Genomic DNA, 23,286 nt, shown 5'->3' with positions numbered 1-23,286 from the left:
ACCAGCTGTTAAGCACTTTTCCCAGCTCACCTCTGTCTAAGGCCATGTCAGATCCCAGGATCCATGACCTAATCCTGGGCAGGACAGAGTGGTGCCCAGGGAGAACACACAAGGTACTCAGTTCAGTCCACTCTCCACAGCCTCCGTCCCAAGCCTGGGCTGGGGGCTGGAAAGGCAGCAATGGAGCAGAGGCTCAGAGAAATTTTGTGACTCTCCCTGGCTCTCACATCCTCAGGTTCTCACCGTGTGAGGAAAAGGGCATGCTCTGAAACAGCTGAGCTTCCTGGGAGCTAGAGGAGAAGCCATCTGGCTGTGCTGAGGATGTGGGAGAGGGTGGGGGAAGGTGGTAACGGGGAAGGTAGGGAGGGCGTTCCAGGCTGAGGGAACTGTGTGTGCAGAGGCCTGGAGGAGTGAACGCCTATTCAGAGTTGAGGGAATGGGCCATGATGCAGCCCACTGAGATGTTGTGTAGGGGGTGATGGAGCGGAATGTCATCCCGAGGTGGAGGATGGAAAGTAGAGTAAGCTCCAGTGACGAGGGCACAGTCCAGGAGGGCTTCACGGAGGAGACAGATCGTAAAGGAAGAGTGTCAAATTAGTAGGAACATGAGATTATAGGGGAGAACAAGCTGACTCAAGCCCTGGTTCATCAGTTCTAGCCATATGACCTTAAGCAAGTAGCTTAACTTCTTCAAGACTCATTTCCCTCATCAGTCAAGTGGGTACAATGACTCTAACCCACCTCTGGGTGTTGTTTTTTTTAAATTCATTGATATAGGCTGGGCAAGGTGGCTCACATCTGTAATCTAGCACTCTGGGAGGCTGAGGCAGGAGGATTGTTTGAGCTCAGGAGTTTGACACCAGCCCGAGCACAAGGGAGACCCCATCGCTACTAAAAATAGAAAAATTAGTTGTGGTGGCAATTAGTTGGGTAGTGCCTGTAGTCCCAGGTACTTAGGAGGCTGAGGCAGGAGGATCATTTGAGCCCAGGAGTTTATGTTCCAGTGAACTATGTTGACACTATCACACTCTACCTAGGGCAACGAAGTGAGACTCTGTCTCAGAAGAAAAAAAAAAAAGAATTCATTGATGTAATGTTTTTAAAATATGCTTTGCCTTTTAAAATATCACACAAGTGTTGGTGCAGTAAGGGAAATATAAGACTCAGCCTGTAGCCAGGCAAGGGGAGGGGTCTGTCAGGAGAATACAGCAAGAGCTAAGGGGCAGAAGAGCTGGTGACTTATTCCGAGGCCCTTGACTAGGATCTATTCACTAGATAGTTTGGCTAGAGGACAGTAGAATAAATCGTGTTCTAGAAGTGTCTGTGGGCCCAGTCAGGAGGGCCTTGAACACCAGGGTACAAAACCTGAACTTGATTCTCTAGGCAGTAGGGAGAAAAAAAGAAAAAGAAAAAGAAACTCCACTGTAGGCCAGGATTCTAATAATTAAATTATCCACATGAATAATCTTTAGTCCTGTCTCAGGTGATGGGAAACTTCCCCAAACTGACTAATCTGGTGCCGGAAGACTCAGAAGCCTTGAGACAAACAAACATAGGGCCTCAGAACAGAGCTGGAATGACAACAATGGCATTTCCAGAACAGCCTTCTTCACTAGGTGTTTCCATGGGAGCATAGTGGGGTCACTCTGTGTAAATCATTTCACAGAATTCTTACCAAAACCCTGTAGGATGGACAGCCATGTTATCTGTGCCAGCTCTTATGTGACTAGAAAAGCTGGCTCAGAGAGGTCAGACAGCCCCAGGCCACACAGCTGGTGAGTAATGGCCTGTGAGCCACACTCCACATTTTTCTGACTCTATTTTTCAGGGCTGGGTGTTACCATCTCCTTCAGCCCCCCTGAGGATTCAGAACACAGATACCAATAATGGCTCACTTTTCCTTAGTGCTATTCAGGTTCTGAATTACTTACATCATCATTCTTCTCATTTTATTCTCTCAAAGACCCTAAAAGTCTATCAGGGCAGGTGTTGCTGGGCCCCATTTTGCAGATGTAGAAATTGAGCATGGCCAGAAATGAAGGCCCCAAGGCACAGTGTTCTCTGGAAAACCAAGCAAGGTTAGTTATGAGCAGAACTCACGTTTGCTAGGCAGACATTTTGGAGGCCTCCTCTCTCTAGCAGCAGAACATAGATATGTGGCCTCCCCTAGCTCTGAGAGAAGCTGGGAAAAAAAAAAGATAGTCTTTATTTGGGGTGGCCACATCCCAGCTAAAAATCAGGAGTCCTGTTACTTTGAAAATGAAGCAAAACTGGACAATGAGGGAAGCCAGGAAGCAGCCAGCAGCCACTCTTACCAGGGCTGAATAGGACCAAGCGGGCAAGAAACACAAGGCCCCCCTTGGCTAGTTTTACAGGACCCCAGAATCGCAGTCCCGAGCAAAGCCACTGGCTTTAGTCTGGGAAGGTCCTGAGGCAGGGACAGCTCTGACCCACTCACTTGGTCTCCCTGTGTGCAGTGTCCACTCACAGTGGCTACGACTGACCAAGTGGTTGTTTTGTGCCAGCCACTGCCCTAAACACCACATGCAGTGCCAGGATTTGGAAGATGAGTGAGACACTTGCCCCTAAGTCCAAAATGTAGCAAGGGGTGCCAGAAAAACTCTGTTGCCGAGATACATCTTATTAATAAATATATATGTGTATGCATATATATATTTTAAAAATTCAGTATTTTTTGGTATAGTCTCAAGGTTATGTGACTAAAACTACTCCAATTCCAAAATATTTTTATCACCCCCCCCCCAAAGAAACTCTGTACCAATTAGCAGTCACTTCCCTTTCTCTCTTCTTCCCAGCTCCTAGCAGCCACTAATCTTTCTATCTCTGTGGATATGTTTACTCTGTACATATCATATTCCATGTACAGTATGTACTATGTAGTCTTCTAGGACTGGCTTTTTTCACTTAGGATACTGTTTTCTTTTCTTTTTTTTATTTTTATTTTTATTTTAGAGACACTCTCATCCAAGCTGGAATGCAGTGTGCACAATCATAGCTCCCTGCAGCCTCCAACTCTTGAGCTCAGGCATTCCACCCATCTTAGCCTACAGCTGGGACTACAGGCATCTGCCACCACACTTGGCTATTTTGTTTGTTTTTTGAGACAGACTTACTTTGTTGCCCTTGGTAGAGTGTCATGGCATCATAGCTCACAGCAACCTCAAACTCTTGGGTTCAAGTGATCCCCTTGCCTCAGCCTCCCAAGTAGCTGGGACTACGGGTGCCTGCCACAATGCCTGGCTTTTTTTATTTTTTTCCCTAAGAGATGGGTCTCATTCTTGCTCAGGCTGGTCTAACTCCTGAGTTTAGGCAATCCGCCCACTTCAGCCTCCCAGAGTGCTAGGATTACAGGCATGAGCCACCAAACCAGCTATTTTTAAAATTTTTTTTATAGAGACAGGGTCTTGCTATGCTGCCCAGGCTGGTCTTGAACTCCCAACCTCAAGGGATCCTCTCACCTTGGCCTCCCAAAGTGCTGGGTTTATAGGCTTTTAGGCATGAACCACCATGGCTAGCCTAGGATAATGTTTTCAAGGTTCGCACCATGGAGTAAATCAGTAGTTTGTTCCTTTTTGTCTCCAAATAGTATTCCACTGTAGGACGTACCACATTTTTCTATCCATTTACCAGTTGATGAACATTTGGGGCTGTTTCCACTTTGGGGCTGTTATGAACAATGTTGCTATGAACATTTGTGTACAAGGCTTTGTGTGGAAATATGTTTTTGTTTCTCACGGATATGCCACTAGGCATGGAACTTTTGGGTAATATGGCAAGATATTTTAATACAGTGTTTTAAAAAAATTAATGCAAAAAAGCTACAATGAACAAAGTATCAACAGTTTTAATAAAGACACGCTGTTGAATGTTTTATGAACCTGGATTATTGTCCAGTCAGCCTATGGTTTCCAGGCCCACGTGAGTTTTATGACAGCTGACAGTGATGTGCGAACAGATTGGCAACAGGATTTCATATACGGTCATGTTTTTTGAGTGTAGGACATTCATTAATTTTTTCCATTTAGATCAAAATATGAGAAGATATTTTGATAAATATGCATAAGAACACACATTTTTCCTTTTGCCTCAGGCCTCAATATGGCTCTGACTATTCACAGAATTTTATTACATCCTCAGGCACCTCATTTTCCCATTCTCTGTCCTCTCTGAAGAGGTTAGAGGAGGGTAGAAACGTTCCATAGTCCACAGCAAGTGAGTGGTGCTTGCCCTGAGCTGCATCTTTTTTTTTTTTTTTTTAAGAGACAAAAGTCACTTTGTCACCCTTGTTTGGGCTTAAGCCATCCTCTTGCTTCAGCCTTCTGAGTAGCTGGGATGACAGGTGCCCACCACAAGACCCAGTTATTTTTAGAGATGGGGGTCTTGCTGTTGCTCAGGCTGATCTTGAACTCCTGAGCTCAGGGGATCCACCTGCCTGGGCCTCCCAGAGTGCTGGGATGACAGATGTGAGCCACCGCACCCAGCTACATGAGCTACCACACCCAGCTACATGAGCTGCATCTTGAGGCAGAAGAATGAAAATTGCCAAGTGAAACATCCCCATGTGTGCCAACTATGTCCCTTCATGTCCCCCAAATGAAGCCACATGTGAAAAATTTATTTTAGAGCTGAGGGTTAAAAAAATAATTTGGTGCCCCCCCACCCCCAACCTCCCGCCAGAAAAAAGAATATTTTCTTATGGACATTGAGAAGAATGTGATTGCATTTTCCTCACTTTGGCCATCAGAAAACTCAAAGCCAAATTCGTAAAGGAGCAGTTGTGTGGATTCTTGTTTATTTATATTTCTCTTTTTCTGACAGCACAATTCCTCTTGTAATTTATATTTGTCCTTGTGTTGTGCAATTTTTTATTTAGATTTTACTGTTTTATCAGGAGTATTCCCAATGGATCACCTAAGTCCTTTGTAAACATGTCAAGTAGAAATACACTTTTTGAATGAACTGTAAATTTGCTGGCATATGCTTAGGCTGATTATTAGTCTCACCCAAAAGGCAAAGAACAGCAGCATTAAAATAGATGAGGCTGGGGCCACACCCAGACCTGGTAACACCCTGAGTCTGAAGACCTTTGCCTGAGCCCTGATTCCCTTTGGTTAAAGGAAGTGAGAAGGTGGGTTGGGAACCTGGCATGGCTATTCCCACGGTGCTGAGCTGGTGGGCCAAGATTCCTCTCTCCAGCAAACTCACAGAAGCTGCCAGGAGGTTTCTGTTCCTGTCAGGTTTCTTCCCTCTCTCCTAGAGGTCCAACCATAGGCTTTGTGTTGTCGAATGGGCAGGTCTTCAGTTATCCCAGAGCAAAACTGGGGAGACATCTTTTGGGCCCACCTTCCACCCTCCTGTCTGTGGCTCTTCCTTTACAGAATGCCCCCCTCTGCCTGCCTTGCTGTTGCTGTCAGGATGCTCTGAGCCCTGGAAACATCTTCATGAGAGGCAGCAATGAAGAGTAGTTCCTTCCAGAGGTCTTTATGTTTTAAAAGGAGCCCTTAGGAAAAGGCACTGCTTAACCCAAAAGAAGGAAAATTGAATGGTGGCATTTCAGGCCTTGTAGCATCTAACAGAGGGAGGGGTTTCTGTGTTGCAGGTGGGGAGGGAGACATGTGGTTAACAGGGACAGGGAACCTTCCCTAAAGACATGAATACTGGGCAGATAGCTATTTCTGGGTGAGTCTATGAACTTGACTGTCAAACAAGCAGTAAGGGCAGTTGTGGTGGGGAGGAAAAGGGGAAGGGGTCAGGGTCTTAGTCACCTCAACAAGGGCACTTTCTCAGTTCCTTCTTCCTAAATCTGGACTGTACCTCAGGCCTCCAAGGAGGCTGATCCCAGTGTTCTCCCCATCCTGAGAGTCATGAGAGATCAGGAACATTCCTCTTCCAGGGGTGACCACCTCCACCAGCAAATCTGGGCAAAGAACAAGTCCCCAGGAGAGCCTTGCACTCACCACCTTCCACCTCCTTCCTCCTCCCAGGGAAACCCTATGGGGCCGACGACTTCCTGCCCGTGCTCATGTATGTGCTGGCCCGCAGCAACCTCACAGAGCTGCTCCTCAACGTGGAGTACATGATGGAGCTCATGGACCCCGCCCTGCAGCTGGGGGAGGGTGAGTCACCACCTCAGCCCATCTCCAGGCTATTCAGGTCCATTACCACACGCCCAACTCAGCCACCCCAGGGATACACTGGGGGCCCAATAAGCACCTCCTGGGTGCCAGTCTCTGTTGAGGTCTAGGCCCATAAATATGGATGTGACTCCTACACTGGCCCTGTCCTGCAGGAGCTCACAGACTAGGAGGAAAGATGAGCCAGTCAAGAGACTGTGTCACTAGTAAGTGACAAGTACTAGAATGGCAGGAAGCCCAGAGGGTATGGGACTGTATTTCTCAGACTATTAGGAAAAGCTCCCTGGAGGAGGTGACACCTCGTCTGACCATTGAAGGATGAATAGGAGCCAGCCAGTGAAGAAGGGAAAAGGGGATCTCCGCAAAGAAAACAGCAGGAGATGGTTGTGTAAAATATGAAGCTGAAGCGGGGAGAGGCAGTACACACAGTTCTTAGACAGGGGTAGCCCCCAGGAATTCTTGGTACCTTGCTCATTTAGACTGGGTCAGGACCTCTGTCAGTGGGAGAAGGTTAATGACCTGGGTAAGAGGTCCGGTGCTCCCCAGTAAGATGAAGGCAGAGGTATGGTTTATTCCAACCCACACTCAGTTTCCCTTCCCCTTTCCTCCTTCCACCATGTCCTCCCACCCACTTAGCCTGAGCCACCTCTCCACCAAGAATTTCTTGAGGAGAAACCAGCCCAGACACCAGCTTTGAGAGAGCTCTATTTTGTCCTCTGAGAAATCAGCCTGAAAGGACGGAAAAAAAACCCAGATTCTGAGTGTCCCCCTTGGGCTTTGTGGCTCCGAAGATGAGTTGACTCTCATTGCATCTGTTTGCAGTTTTTGCATATTCCAATCTCTAGGGGTATAGCTTGATGTCATAGTTCTGTGAGTTTGTGACTGCTCAGGGGAGCATGTCAAAACCATGAAGTTTGCTTTCATATACAACTTTGGCTTATGGCTCTGGGGCTTCTGGAATTTTTTTTTTCCTATTTATTTAAAAACTTGCAGTAGTTAGGGCGGCGCCTGTGGCTCAAGGAGTAGGGCGCCGGTCCCATATGCCAGAGGTGGTGGGTTCAAACCCAGCCCCGGCCAAAAAAAAAAAAAAACTTGCAGTAGTTAGAACAACTTTTCTTCCCCGAGGCCCAGGAATTTAGGGGAAGTTGAGCTTTCTTTAGCAATGATTATCTGCTTCCCAGTGCATCCATGCCTTCACCCATCCATCTACTCATCCACCTCTCCGCCCATCTATATATCCATGCATCTTTGCATCCATCCCTCCACCCACCCATCCATCCACTCATCTACCTATCCACCCACCCATATATCTGTCCATCTATGCATCCATCTATCTATCCACTCCTCCTATATCCATCCATCTCTTCATCCATCCATCCACCCTTCCATCTACCCATCCATATATCCTTCCATCTGTGCATCCATCCACTCATCCATATATTCATCGATCCACCCTTCCATCCATCCACTCATCCACCTATCCACCCATCCATATATCCATCTACCTGTGTACCCATCTAACCATCCACTCATCCACCTATCTATATATCCATCAATCTATGCATGCATCCATCCATCTACTCACCTACCTATCCACCCATCCATTATCCATCCATCCACTCATCCACCTATCCACTCCTCCATATATCCATCCATCTCCTCATCCATCCATATAACTTTCCATCTATGCATCCATCCATCCATTCATCCACCCACTCATCCATATATTCATCCATCTATTCATCCACTCAGTCTGACCATCCACCCACCCATTCATCCATGCCAAACACTTGGACCACAGCACAGGGTGAGAGAAGCAAGGTTTAGAGCCTCTTGCAAATAAATCTATACCTCATTCTGCACCCTACATTTTAGGATGTTCCCCTCCCCAGGCCTCCATGGGCCTTCTTCCTTGGTTTCCAAGACAAGGAAGCTCTGAGCATGGGCACAGAAGCCACACAAGGCTAAGGAGTTGGGCAGAGGCCTCCAGGACCCACCAACCTGTCTCTCACCGGCTCCAACAACCTGAGAGGAAAGAACAGAAGGGAGTGAGAGGCAGCCAGAATCAGGAGCTGTGAGCAGAATTGGTTTCCAACCCCACACCTGAGTACCCCATTTCCTATGACTTACTCCCCAGAGGGACACTCAGCAGGAATCTTCACTGTGGTCTGCAGGTGCCACACATGTCACTTGTAAAGGTTAAAACTTTTATATGTCAAAAATCACCATAAGTAGAGTACAACATTAGCAACAAACCAAGGGAAAATGTTCTCACAAATCAGCACAGCTAGAATTAGCAGCCTTCATACATAAAAGGCTTTTCTTATACATCAATAAGAAAAGCACTCAAACCTCTAATAGGCCTCTGGGTGCAAAGGCCATTTGCTCATTCATTCAACAGACATTACTGGGCTTCTGCTTTGTGCCAGCTGGCAGCAGATTCTTTTTCTCATGGAATTCCATTACAGTGGGGAGAATCAGACCATAAACAGGTTAAAGAAACAAACAAGATGGGCGGCGCCTGTGGCTCAAAGGAGTAGGGCTCGGGCCCCATATGCCGGAGGTGGTGGGTTCAAACTCAGCCCCAGCCAAAAACTGCAAAAAAAAAAAAAAAAAGAGAAAGAAACAAACAAACAAGCAAAATGGTTTCACAATCCGATCGCACTGGATGAATGTTAAGAAGAAATGAAGTGGGCTAGTGGGTTAGGAAGATTGGCCAGGATAGGACTCAGGTGACAGGAAAAGCCCTGAAACACAGCAGTATTGTCTTCTCTTTGCTTTTTTCTATTTTCCATATTTTCCATAGTGGGCATGTGCTGCTGATATACCTAGGGAGAAATCATTTTAAAATCCTGCTAAAGGAATGACACCAACACCCCCGTTTGTGAAGCCTAAAGGAAAATGTCCATGAGAATCCTTTGGAGGGTGAAGATTGGAACCAAACAATGGGGCTCCTTGCACTAGTCAGCCTACAGCCTAGCCATAGGGACTCCTGCTCTGTCCTCAGCTTGATTCCTTGTAGCCAAACAGGGCCCCAAGCCGAACACAATGGCTGAGCAGGGGCAGGGCAGGGACATCCATGGGCCATCAGCCTCCTCCTGTGGACCTGCATCCCCCACTCTAGTCCTACCATGGCCTCCTGGGATCCTTCTTCCTTTTCCCAGAAGCTTTGGGGACTTGGGTAGGAAAGGTGAGTCCTTTAGGCAGGAGAGCTAGTCTATTCTGGGCTTCTTAAGTATTGAGGAGATAAGCCAAAGTACAAATAAATACATAAAGGTCTTAACCAGTTACCCAAGGCTTCCTTCCTGAATTTAGGCTGCACCCTCCCCTTTTTCAGACTTGAGCAGTCAGAGCCCCAGAGCAGCCCTGTCAGCCCACAAGATGTCAGGCCCTGCCTATGGCAACTTTGAGGGCCAGAGGACAAACTCAGGCCATGCTTCTCAGGCCAGTAGGTGGGGTGGGTGCCTCTCTGCACTTCTCTCTGCCCCAACTCTCATAGCCAGCAGGTGTAGGATGTCACAGTAGCTAGGACAAGGCTCAGCCTCAGTGTTTGCCTCTGCCACCAGATGACATGGGGCTTGGCTGGGGGCTTCTGCCTTTTAACAGCCTTGAACTTTCATCTAGATGTGTCTGGGCCCAAAAAGCAGGGGATAGAGTTCAACATGGGAGGTGTTACTGATTTTTCCCCCAGCTTAGCCCTCCTGGCTTGGCTAGGGGTGTACAGGTGCTCCATCACTTCAGCCCTGAAGATGCACATGAGAAGAGGGGTCTTACCTGAAGGGGAGAGGAGAGAAGGCCAACTGAGTCCCCATGGAGCTCAGAGACCCTTGGAATGAGGGCCCCTCCCATAGTCCTCAGACTCCTGGAAACTTGATTTGCTAGAACTAAGAGAATTAACTCAGGATGGAGTAAAAAGAGCAATTGTGAGGGCGGATTTGGACCCAGTTCTGCCTCCAACTGCTTGGAAACCTTGGGCAAGTCACCTAACCTCTCTGGCTTGGGAAAGTAAGATATTGGACTAGATTCGGGGTGTTCAAACTGTCTTGGTGCTCTAGCATTCTGCAAAGTAGCTGGATATTAAATCTGCTCATGATTATATAACAATATACTGGATAACTTTTGAACCATAGAATTTACTCCTCACAGTTCTAGAGGCTTGGAAGTCCAAAATTAAGGCACTGGCAGATTGAATGTCTGGTAATAGCCCCATGTACTTGTTTACAGATAGTGCCTTTTTGCTGTGTCCTTAGATGACAGAAGGGGCAAGGTAGTTCCCTGTACCCTCCTTTATAAAGGGACTGATCCCATTCATGAGGGCTCCACCACCATGACTTAATCAACTCCCAAAGGGCCCCACTGCCTAATACTATCCCTTGGAGGTTAGGATTTCAACATCTGAAGTTGGGGAGCATGGGGAGGAGACACAAACATTTAGACAATAGCACGCAGGGCAGGATGAGAGATGGAATTGGTCCCATGTGTGTCACAGTTTTGAGCAAACCGTTCTGTGTTCAGCAGAAAGCCTCAAGTCATATTCTTTGGGACCTGCACGTTCTTTGAGTCTGTTGCAAGTATTGTGATTTAGCAAAGGTCTAACCACTGGGTCCCACTTTCTTTGCAGCAGGCATTTGGGACAGGAGAAATCAGGGACTTCCTGTAAGCAGTGGGGAGACACTGACTCTGCATTCACAGTCCCCTGTCACTCTTTCTAGCCTCTGTTCCCTGCTTCCACCACTCTGGGAAATCATGGGGCGGACAGGAGATCCAGGCAGCTACTGGGCCCCTGGGAGCTAGTTCAAAATCCAAACCTCTCCCAGAAGTGCCCTCATGGATTCCTTTGTCTGCCTGCATCCCCTACTCAAGATGACTGACAGCTGGCAGTGCTGGGCTAATAAGGGCCAGTGGGTTTTTCTAATCAATGGACAACACAATTAGTTGTCCCAGAGAGAACTGGCTCCCAGATTCACGTTAGGGTCGTCTGCCACCTAGTGGTCATGACGGGCACAATGGGGCCCCAAGTCTAAGAGAAGTTGGCCATGGCTGGCTGTGAAGATGTAGCCAGCAGAGGGCATTGGCAGGGTCTGGAGTTCCCCCTGCTTCACCCACGAGGTGAGAAGCCTCCAGAGCACCTCCTGAAGGTCATGTAGCCACTCACACATTCCTAAGCCCTGCCCTTGACATAATACCCATCTCCTTTACTTTCCACAACAACTTGATGGGATTTGCAGATGAAGAAGCTGAGGCCTAGAGAGGACAGTAATTCACCTGAGATCCCAGGGCTGGCTGCTGCAGGGCAAAGGCCTGGAGCTCTCTGACTCCAAAACCGGAGGTTTACAGTTGGCACACTAAGGTTTACAGTTGGCATACTAGCCAGGGAGACAAAATCACAGACAGATTGTTTCTAATCAGGGTATGCCAGGTAGAGAACGTGGACACACATGGCAGAAGGGCTGCTTTCTGGCCTACTTGGGCTTTGAATTCAACCAAATTTTTGAACTATGTGAATGTCTAACTGATTCTTAAAAAATAATTTTTTAAAAATACAGAGAAAACTTTAATTATATTTAAAGTAAAAATATTGAATTGCTCATTTCTCCATTTCTTCTTACCTTAAATCAATGCACAAATATTCTTAATACCTGTTTCCTAAATTGATTTATGCTTCGAGACATTTCATATTACAAAATTCATACGAAGTTTTAAGATTTAAAAAACAATATTTTAGGGTGGCGCCTGTGGCTCAGTTGGTAAGGCGCCGGCCCCATATACCGAGGGTGGCGGGTTCGAGCCCAGCCCCCGCCAAACTGCAACCAAAAAATAGCCGGGCATTGTGGCGGGCACCTGTAGTCCCAGCTGCTCGGGAGGCTTAGGCAAGAGAATCGCTTAAGCCCAGGAGTTGGAGGTTGCTGTGAGCTGTGTGAGGCCACGGCACTCTACAGAGGGCCATAAAGTGAGACTCTGTCTCTACAAAAAAAAAAAAAACAACAACAATATTTTACATGGATGCTTACAAGGTCATTCTCCCTAGCTGGTTAGACGCTTTGGCTAAAAGGTTTGAAAAGTACTTTGTGAGTCCCCTCACTTTAAAGGGAGGAAACTGAGTCCCAGAGAGGGAGAACAAGCTCTGCAGGTGATCCTGTAGCCAGAAACTCCTCTATCTTACCCCTCACCCACCTTGGGTGTGAACTTACCCCATATTGGTTGTGGAATTGGAATTGTGGAATTGGTTGTGGAATTTGTGGGGATATGCAGTCAGCTTCACCCAGTGTAACAGTTCGGCTGCATATAATTCACAATATAAGTAATAATACTTTAAATCAGAATAAGGCATTGGTTTGTCTCTTGCATCAAGAAGTCCAGAATAGGGTGGCACCTGTGGCTCACTGGGTAGGGCATCGGCCCCATATACCAAAGGTGGTGGGTTCAAACCTGGCCCCGGCCAAACTGCAACAAAAAGTGGCCGGGCGTTGTGGCGGGTGCCTGTAATTTCAGCTACTCGGGAGGCTGAGGCAACAGGATTGCCTAACCCCAGGAGTTGGAGGTTGCTGTGAGCTGTGACGCCACGGCACTCTACCAAGGGCAATAAAGTGAGACTCTGTTTCTAAAAAAAAAAGAAGTCCAGAAGAACTGATAAAGATGGTATTTTGCAGCCCTACTATCAAGGAATCATGGACACAGCTCTTTCTTTCTTTCCTTAGCATGTGGGTCTTCGTCTTTGCACATGCCGCCTCTTATCACAAAACAGCTTTGATTCCTCTGGGCTTACCTCTAAATTCAAGGCTGATTATGGTTATCTGGGGTTGGGGGAAGAAAAGATGAGGAGTGAGGTTTCCTCTGGGGTGATGAAAGTGTTCTAGAACTAGTTAGCCACATGAACCCAGCCATGCGGGACCTGCCAGCCCCACTCAGAGTCTTCCACTTACATCTAAGGAGCCAGAACAGTCTTCTGTCTCTCCCCACAGCTTCAAGGGAGTCTGGGAAGTGAACATTCTCATTAGAGAGTTATCTCCCCCAAATATAAGTAGAGGTCAATTAGTAGAAGCAGCAGATGAGATTTGACTGGGTCACTAGCAGAATCTGTCTCATGTCAAAATCATCAGCATGGCTCATGAAGGGCTGAGCAGAAAGACTTAGCCAGTGGTAGAGAAGCCCAAAGAAGTGGCATGGAAGTGGATGATGCTGGAGACCAGAGAAGAGCAGGGTACCCAGGGTCCTCTTATCTGGCCCCTGATCACTGTGCAACCATAGCCAGGTCACCCTCCCCCTCTGGGACTTGGTTTCCTCTCTCTAAAGTGAGAGGATTTGGGCGGCGCCTGTGGCTCAAGGAGTAGGGCGCTGGTCCCATATGCTGGAGGTGGTAGGTTCAAACCCAGCCCTAGCCAAAAACCACAAAAAAAATAAAATAAAATAAAGTGAGAGGATTCAACAAAGTTAGTACTTCTCAAACCATTTAGCCAAAGCCTCTAACAACTAAGGAAAATGACCTTGTAAAATATTACTATTTTTAATGTTAAAACTTCTTGTAAATTTTGCAATCTGAAATATCTCAAAGCTTAAATTAATTTCGGAAACATTAGGTAATAAGAACATGTGTGAATTAAGGTAAGAAGAAATGGAGAAATGAACAATTCAAATATTTTACTGATCTTAAATCTTTTAAAATTGCATGTAATTGTAGAATTAAAATTTTCTCTACATCTTTAAAAAAATTGTTTAGATTAATTTATGCATTCATGTGACTTAAAATTTTAAAACATGCACTGATGCACCTTGATTTAAGATGGGGTCACATCTGGATAAGCTCATCATAAGTTGGAAATATCTTCAGTGAAAAATGCACTCAGTACACCTAACCTACCTTAAACATGCTCAGAACAGTTACATTAGTCAAGAGTTGGGCAAAATATCTAACACAAAGTCTGTTTTATAACAAAGTGTTAAATATCTCGTGTAATATATTAAATATTGTACTGAAAGTGAAAAACAGTGGTTACATGTTTAAGTCCGGTCTCTACTCAACTCAAATAGCTTTTACAGCATCATAAAGGCGAAAAATCGTTAAGTGGGACCATTCCAAGTCAGGATGGTCTTATGTGATGCACAGTGAGCAGTCTGCGGCACGCCCTGTCTCCCAGCCACCTTTTACCTACCTTGAAGGCATTCGTGGTTCTCAGTTTCTTGCGTATCCATGTTAAAAGTTATTTTTAAATTAAAAACTCATTTAAAGCACGATTTTAAAAACTGGCAAAGACTTTCATCCTGAAGGAGAGCCAATGTAAAGTTTGAGCAGGGCCGAGAGGGTTGGGGGCTGAACTCCCGGAAGCTGGCGGTGGGTGGTAGGCTGGAGTTGGCATACCCTAGAAGCAATTGACCTTGACTCTGGGGAGCCCAACGCAGCGGCGGTGGGTGGAGCTTAGAAGAGGTGGGCGGGGCCCGCCAGCCCCTTCGAACCAGCCATTTCCCTTTAGGGATGGACCGGGAGTCCCAGCTCAGCCTGCACATCCTGTCCCCTCAGGTTCCTACTATCTGACCACCACCTACGGGGCCCTAGAGCACATCAAGAACTACGACAAGATCACAGTGACCCGGCAGCTGAGCGTGGAGGTGCAGGACTCCATTCACCGCTGGGAGCGCCGGCGCACGCTCAACAAGGCCCGCGCCTCGCGCTCTTCGGTGCAGGTGACGCTGGAGACCGAAAGTGGGAGGGGCCGGCGGGACCCTGCAGCAGCCACCATCCGCACTGCTGACTGGCTCGGAGCCCTGACATCTCCTGCCTGCTCTGACGGCCAGCCCTGCCCTCAGGGGGCCCTTGAGATTCCCAGGCCATAGGAAAGGCCCCAGCTCCTGCCCGCCCAACACTTGTTCCACAGGGCGTGGGTAGGCCTAGAAACGTATCGCTAGGCATTGGTGTCCTAGCTGGGCAGAAGAGATGGGTACGGGAGAAATGAGATATTCACTCCAACATTCATTAACACCTAGCATTGACCTAGCACCCTGCTAAGACCAGAGACATAGACCTGTCATCCCAGCCCTGCTTTTGGGGAACCCAAAAGCAAATCTGCAGCTTTGCCCCTCTGTCCCTGGACAAATGCAGCAGCCCAGGTCTCCCTTCCCCTAGCCTGCTCCCCATCAATCCGGCCGCTCACCCCTCGGCGCCTCTCTCTACACAGACTCCGAATTCAAGCCAGACTCCTGCCCCTCCTCCACTGCCATGACTCTGCACACCCCAAGGCTGCATCAATTTCACATACTCCCAACTCCCCCAGCCTGCTCAGCCCAGTTCACTGGCTGCTCAGCCTCTGTCCACCCTGGCCTATCTCCCCTTCTTCGCTGGCTATCACCGCCTGTTCTTTAAGGCTTCTCCTCCTCTGAGAAGCCTTCCGGGATTACCCACGCACACACCATTACCCACAGGTTGGGTTTGATGCCGTGCTCTGTTCTTCTACCAGCCTCCTCTTTACATTGCTGTATGTAACCCTCTGTATATGCAACTGTCCCTCTGGGAGGGCATGGCCCATGGATCTGGGACAAAGCAGGACTAGATGTGTGGAGAATGGAGGGAGTTACGGCAGCAAGCGAAACAGTCCAGAGCTGTTAACAGCTGTGCAGACTCACTGCCCTAGCAGCCAAAGCACACCAGTCCTGAACCCCACTCCTGGCTTTCAAGATTCCCCATCTATAATAGAGAGCCCACTGTTCCCCAGCCCCTCCTAGCACACCTATTCTCCCACTGACTCACAGGATACGGCAACTTTTGGTTCAAGTCTGGACCAGGCTTCCCTTATTTCTTGCTTCTATCCTGTGGGTTCCTGATGCCGAGCCAGGCAGACCATCAGTGGGATGGACCAGCCAGCACTGGGATGTGGGAAGCGTGGGACAGGGGACGAGGAACCACCTCAGTACCATATCTGGGATCTGGGGAGGGCAGCACCCTCTGCTTCTTCTCAGTGCCTCCTCTGACCCTAGTTCTTAAATCCATTGACTCTAGAGCCAGTCACCAGTTAATGTTAAGGGTCCTTGGGAAGCCTCCTGGAGTACAAAGAGCCCTAAGGCAACTTCTAAGAGGCAGGAGTGGGCTGAGCTTTCCTCCTCCCAAAAGAAATGGACAGTCCCAATGAAGTCTCATAAGCGCTCACTACCTTATGTAGTAGGTAATGACAAGTAAGCCTCATTGTCACCTCTGTGCTGTGGTCCTCATCTTCTGGGTGGAGGCTGCTGGTAGCACTCGGTCCACAAGGGGGCGGCCCCACACCACCGTTTCCCACCTGCTCTGGGGGAACCTGGGGTCTGAGATGGGCTGTTCCGGGCTGGCGGAGGACCGTGTTAGCGTTCTGTGCGCGTGTTGCGAGTACCCCGGCCCCAACCCCGCGGGCGTCGTGTCACTTTGCTCCTGTGGGGCTCCTTCCCACCCGTCCGGAACCCACCCTACTTCACCCGCTCTCCTGCCCTCTTCCACTCGGCCTTCCCCAGCTGTCCTTCCTGAACTGTGAGATTCAGGAGTGGACTCTGCTTCTCTCCTTTGTATACTTGCTGCCCGCCATGCCCGGCATTGCGCGTGGAGTGCAGGGGGACTCGGTGAGGAAGAAATAAGGGACCGAAGCCTGTGGACCGGCCAGCAGAGGGCGCGCTCGTTCCTCATTGCTAAGACTCAAAATCCGCTCGGAATCAATCCACGACAGTGAGCGGGTCTGAGAGGGGAGTCTCAGGGAGGAAGGTCGCCCAGCAGCACATGGGCAGAGTAAAGAGGGAACCCAGGTGCCCGATCTCCAGCCTCACGACAGCTCCCGCAGCCCCTCTCTATGCGAAGAGAAGCCTGGGGCCAGGAAGGGGCAAAGGCCCACTGGCCCAAGCTCTCTGCCTTGGGGTGGGAGCGACTCAAGGCACACACTTGGCTACCGGTTACTAAAAGCTCCTTCCGTCTCGCCCCGCAGGACTTCATCTGCGTGTCGTACCTGGAGCCCGAGCAGCAGTCGCGGACACTGGCGTCGCGAGCCGACACGCCGGCCCAGGCGCTGTGCGCTCAGTGCGCGGAGAAGTTCGAGGTGGCGCAGCCCCACGACCACCGGCTCTTCGTGCTGGTGGACGGGCGCTGCTTCCAGCTGGCCGATGACGCGCTGCCACATCGCATCAAAGGCTACCTGCTGCGAAGCGAACCCAAACGTGACTTCCACTTCGTGTACCGGCCCCTCGATGGCGGTGGGGGCGGCGGTAGTCCGCCTTGTCTAGTCGTGCGGGAGCCCAACTTCCTGTGAAGCCCTCCAGTGGCAGTACTGGCCGAGACTGGCCTGGGACCGAGAAGGAGCGGACTGGGCGCGCCCTTGCGCGTGCCCGCGTCTGATAGCCACACATCCCGCGTGTGCCTCCTACTGGGCATGTGCAATGTAATTGTGAAAGTAACATGAAGGCGTGCCCTAGGGCCCTTCCTGAGGGAGTCATGGCATTGAGAGGTCATGTTCTTCATTAGACAAGAAGGGAAACTGAGGCTCAGAAAGGGAAAAGGCTCTCCAGCCAGTTGCAGCAAACAAGCCCAGCCCCTGTTCACATACAGCCTCTCAGGTCGGTCCTCCTGCCTCCACTACGCCCACCCCATCGTTGCTCTTTCCAGAGAAGGGTCTGCACTCAGTTTCCCCAGGACTGGACAGTGTAGGGGTGCTGGCCACAGCTGCACTCTGTGCCCCTCAAGGTGGGTCCAGGATCTGGACCCAGCATCTCAGGATCTGTGTTGAAGAGATAGACACCCCCCAACCCCTGCATGGGAGCCCTGCCCCCCACTGGCAGTGCCCACTGTTCTCTGCAGCTTCAAACCCTACCGGAAGCAGCCAGGCACACCCTGGGACCGCCAAGCAAGGCCAGCTCCACAGACACAAGCCTGGCCTCCACCAAAGAGAAAACTGGGAGGGCCAGTTCCCTAGCAGACACAACCCAGGGCTGTGGCAGTTGCTGCAAGAGGCACTGTGTGAGGAGTCTAATAAAAGCCCTTTTGAAAATGGTATGTCTTTTTCTGAAGGTTCTGAAACTCTGCTCAGCTAGCCCACCACCCCCACTCCCATTCACAGCCTCCTCTCCTTTCTAGGTGGGTTCATAAGGCCCCCACTTGCCACCTGTCCTCTGCCAGTGTCTATGGCATACTCTCAGCCACTCTCAGCCTGGTTATCTTTTGTCTCCCCACCATCCTTGGCTCCCATCACTCCTGGCTCTGGATCAGAACCATCTTTCATCACTCTCAGGAATACCATCCCCTTAGTCTTTGGCTGGTTAACTCCTGTACATCTTTCAACACCCATCTCCTCCAGGAAGCCTTCCTTAAGCCCCTGGGATGGGCCAAACAGTCTTTACCCATGTTCCCATAGTCCCTTAGGCTCGTCTTTTTCACAAGAGAGATCCCATCAAATTGCAGTTTTCTCTTGATATTTCTTCACCAGATTTGGACCATATGTGTTGGTGTCCTCAGCATTGAATAAAAATAGGTATTCGTTAGTACCTGCTCTTCTAGACCCTGGAAAATAGCAGAGAACAAAACTCAAAGCACATTTGAAACCTATGTGAATGGCCACGAGCAGGGTACTCAGGGAATGGTGACTGGACTGGGCTAAAATAACTGGGCACCAACTAGCTTACTGCGCCAGTCAAAAAAAAGCTGCTAGACTCTGGCCGCAGGCTAGGCCAGCCCCCTATAGATGCGGGCAGTGTTCCGGGATGCTGCCCTGCCCCAGAGGTAACAGATGAGAGAAAACAGGCAAATACCCAGAAGCTGAGGACAGCCAGCCATGATCCCTGAGGGCCCACCCAGTGTAAACAACTTCCATTGGTCCTTGGCAGGGCTATACAGGAGCTCCATGCCTCAGCCAGGGACATACTACCTTCCATTAGCCCCAAGCCTGGTGGAGAAGGGTAGGGGATCTCATTTACCCAAACACTCTCTTCCCAGGTGGGGCCCATGCTTGGGTGGGTTTGGGGTTCAGAGGGTAAGTTGGGCCTCACCCAGCCTTGGGGGGGGGTCTGTGCTGGCTTCCAGGAAGAGGACAGAGCTGGCCAGTAGGCTGGACTGAAGGGACCACCGTAAGAACACACGTGTGCCAGGCCCCTGCCTTGAGGCCTCGCCATCAGGAGAGGCCATGGAGCCTTCATGAGCCCCCAGAGAGCAGGGAAAAGAGTCACACAGAGCTCTTGCTGTCTGGATGTCTCTGCCTCAGGAAGGTATGACTGACCAAATGGGAGACCTGATCAAGGGCCAGGAGATTTCATAACTGGTGCCAGTGAGACATTATCCTGCATTATTTTATTTAATCCACATAAAAACATCTTGAAGGAGGAATGTGCTCCCTGGCATTCGTCCTCTTTCTCCTTGGTGGGCTGGCTCTCTTTCCCCTCTGCTTGTACTGGCTCCACAGCTCGTGGCTGGGACTGTGCCAATAGTATTAGCAGAAGCCTTGTAGGAATTCTGCAGAGGGACCAGTTGTGCCTGGCCCTGCAGCCTCTCTATCACCATGGCCAGCATGATTGCTGGGCACAATGTCCCACTCATCATGAGAGGTCCTAAACTGGAGAGGCTTGGCCTGGTGTCCTCTGGTGTGACCCCCCCCACACCTCCACCTTACACTCACAGATGAGTCTGGCCTCCCCAAGGCCTGGGCCAATCTGTCTGCAGAGCCTGGCGCACATCTGCTGACACAGTTGCTATGTACACACTCAGTTGACTAGAATCCAGGACTGGGGTGCCTCCTGCCAGGCAGAGTCATCAGAGGGAAGGATGGTGGGTGGCTGGTGGCAGGCCCTTCCTTTGCAGGAAAGTCACATGGAGCAGAACTTTGGGGGAAGAAAGTGCCAATTCACAACAGTGGCTTTTCCTCTTCCCCAGTTTTCTGTGAATCATGAGCATCCAGGAAAGCTCTCCATAGACTGCCTCTTTGCAGCCCACACAGCCTAACTTTGCAGTCCACAGTCCCCAACAGGGGACTCTGGAATCTGTTTGACTTCAAGGTCAGAAAACCTACTCAGCAGTATGGTGGGAAGAACTTAAAGTAGGAGCCAGGAGACGTAGGCCGTAGGCCAGCTGCAAACCCTGAGCAAGGGTGTCTAAGTTTCCCCATTCCTAAAATGAGAATGTTAGACCCCAATTCCCCATGTTTATTGCAAGGATCACAGAAGTGCCTGGGGGGAGGCAGCAGGGGAAGCTTCAGATATTCTCCAAAAGGTAAGTAAATTCAAGGCTAGCACAAATGGTCATGGAGATTTTTCACTGCCAAGTTGCATGGCTGAGGGGACAAATGGAACTGAGATCCAGTCTATGGGCCCGTCATGGGACTGTGTCCACCCAGAGAAAGGGGCATCTTTTCCAAATCTGTATGAAGGAATGTGATGGTCTATAGTGAATACCAGGAAAGTCAGATTTGGGAGTTGCTGAGCCATAGGGATATTTCCAGTTCAATTCGACCAGCATGGTGACAACAGAAGCCACAGCACGTTAGGAGAGCCTGACAGAATAGAAGGCATGGGAGTTGCCTGGTGCAAGCCAAGAGGGCTTCCCGGAGACAGGGATTCTGAGCAGGGCCTTTCAGGATAGCGACTTGGCCAGGTGCAGAAAGCAACAAAACTATTTGAGAGACAATTCTCCAGGGGTCTTGTAATTCCACATGTCTGGAGAAGAGTCATTGACAGCATCTTTTAAAGATTATTTGAAATCTTAGAAGATCCAGATTGTTTCTCTGTCCTGGGAAGAGGACAGATTTTTTTTCTCTACTAGAATAATAAAATAAGGTCTCTTACCTTGGTAAACAGTGTCTTCCTCCACGGCAAAATTTTGGAAGGTTTGCTAGCTGCCGTCTTTAAATGGTTAAGTTTCTTAAGCTTGGGGTTTTTGTTTATTTATTTTTTTTTTAGTTTTAGGCCGGGACTGGGTTTGAACCTGCCACCTCCAGCATATGGGGCTGACGCCCTACCCCGTTAAGCCACAGGCACCGCCCAAGCTTGAGGTTTTAAAGCTGTGACACAGATCCATGGTGTGTATAACATTCACCTGGGCCCACCTCTGTGTCACACAGGGGATGCAGTAAGAGGAGTCACAGCACACCTGACACCCATGCAATCTGCTGTGCATGAGTAACGGAGCCCTTTGTCTCTGACATGGGAACCTTGCATCATCGGCACCTGTGAGACTGAAACAGGCTCTCCTCCCAGCCTATAAGTGGCAAAACCTCAGATTCTTGCCAGTTGTTGACAAAGAAGAGGAAAGACAGTGAAAACTGACTTGGGTGGCGCCTGTGGCTCAAAGGACTAGGATGCCGGCCCCATATACCTGAGGTGGCAGGTTCAAACCCAGCTCCGGTCAAAAAACAAAACAAAACAAAACAAAAAACTGCAAAACTGACTTAAGACTGTGGTGCATGCATGGGGAACTGGATGTTTCAAGATGACATGAACATAAAGCCAAAGGCAAACAGAAGTGGGAGTGGAGACTGACTTAGCTAGTTAGACCTGGCCTGAAATGGCCTTGGAATCCTCCACCCACATGCAGCTGGGCTGGAGGGACGAGGCTGGAAGCAGGGGGGTTTCTCCAGGATCCTGCTGCCCCAATCTGAGGGTGAAGGGAGTCTGAACAAGAGTGGGTGTGTGGAGATGGATGGGGAAGTTAAGCCTGGGAAACAATGAGGATGGAAACTCAGTGGAATGTGGTGGCTGATTGGGGAGTGTGGACGGAGAAGAAGGATCCTAGAAGGGTGTCTAGATTTCTGGCTTAGATGCTGTGCTAGAAGGTTGTGCCGCCAACAGAAGTAGAGGGGAAGACAGGCTTGACAGGAAACAGAGAATGTCAGCTTTGGGTGTGTGGAGTGAGAGGGGTATGGTGGGGTGGGGCACAATTTGGGTATCAGGCATGGCCTCAGTTCCTGGTAAGGGTCAAATATTCTGAAAGGTAGGGCCCAGCAACTTTAGGGGGTGGGAAGGGTCCTGCCTCTGGGAAGTCCTTACCTATCTCATGGCAAGCACTTAGCCCCATTTCCAGTCCTTCTGGGTGGCCTGGTGCCCAGCTCCCACAAAAGGCTGCAGCCCCACAGCTGACTTAGTTACTTCTCATAAGTGAGAAGTTTTCCTGGGGACAATGAAAAGGTACTACTAGAAAGATATGGTCTCCAGCTGGGCACAATGGCTCATGCCTGTAGTCCCAGCTACTTGGGAGGCCATGGCAGGAGGATTGCTTGAGCCCAGAAGTTCGAGGCTGCAGTGAGATATGGTGTCACTGTGCTCCAACTTGGGTGACAGATCAACCTCATTTCTAAAACAAAAAGGAAAGATTTCCCCCAAAAAAATCTCAAAAATGCAATCTACTATGTCAGAAAGACCTAAGAAACACAAAGAAAATGATACAACATGAAAAAACAATCTAAATCAGAATTCAAAAACTCAGAAATGAGATAATAGAATGGAGGAAAATTTTAGGAAGAAAAGAATCATTGCAGACGTGAAGACTGGGACACAAGGCCATATAAACGCAGCCGCAAATGCATTACTAGGAAAAAGGAGATGGAAAGGGAAAGTATTTTCGGATTAAAAAAAATGAATAACAGAAGCATGATCCGTGTAAGAAAAAAACTGAACAGTGGAACTTTATTAAAATTAAAAACTTCTGCTCTCCAAAAGACGTTTATAGCGAGACTCCATCTCTATAAAAAAATGTTTATTTTTTTTAATTTTATTTATTTTCTTTTATTTAAGACAGAGTCTCTATGTCACCCTTGGTAGAGGGCTGTAGCATCGCAGCTCACAGCAACCTCACACTCTTGAGCTTAAGGGACATGTAATCTGCTGTGCGTGAGCCTCCAAGTGGCAGGGACTATAGATGCCTGCCACAATGCCCGGCTATTTTGCTGTTGTTGTTGTTGTCATTGTTGTTTGGCAGGCTCAGGCTGGGTTCGAACCTGCCAGCCCTGGTGTATGTGGCCAGCGTCCCAGCCTCTGAGTTACAGTCGCTGAGCCAGAGTCTGAGTTTGTTGCCCAGGATGGAGTGCTGTGGTGTCATAGCTCAAAGCAACCTCAAACTCTTGGGCTCAAGTGATCCTCTTACCTCGGCTTCCACAGTAGCTGGGACTACAGGCACCTGCCATGACCCCCAGCTAGTTTTTCTATTTTTAGTAGG

At 49.1% G+C, this 23,286-nt stretch overlaps 1 protein-coding gene across 4 annotated transcripts in view; it reads left to right on the top strand.

The window, feature by feature from the left end:
- Nucleotides 1-18,145, top strand: part of RIN3 (Ras and Rab interactor 3) — a 130,853-nt gene extending 112,708 nt beyond the window's left edge. For 2 of the 4 annotated variants that reach the window (XM_053601627.1, XM_053601626.1), the window contains 3 exons: nucleotides 6,006-6,137; nucleotides 14,671-14,834; nucleotides 17,087-18,145. In XM_053601627.1, the coding sequence (XP_053457602.1) occupies nucleotides 6,006-6,137; nucleotides 14,671-14,834; nucleotides 17,087-17,407 (617 nt within the window). In that variant the 3' untranslated portion in view covers nucleotides 17,408-18,145. The remainder of the gene's footprint in view (nucleotides 1-6,005; nucleotides 6,138-14,670; nucleotides 14,835-17,086) is intronic. The other 2 variants (XM_053601628.1, XM_053601629.1) reach the window with 2 other exon arrangements.
- The last annotated feature ends 5,141 nt before the right edge of the window (nucleotides 18,146-23,286 follow it).

The sequence above is a fragment of the Nycticebus coucang genome, chromosome 9 (genome assembly GCF_027406575.1).
Source record: "Nycticebus coucang isolate mNycCou1 chromosome 9, mNycCou1.pri, whole genome shotgun sequence".
Taxonomy (NCBI): Eukaryota; Metazoa; Chordata; class Mammalia; order Primates; family Lorisidae; genus Nycticebus; species Nycticebus coucang.
This window is presented reverse-complemented; position numbering and strand designations above follow the sequence as displayed.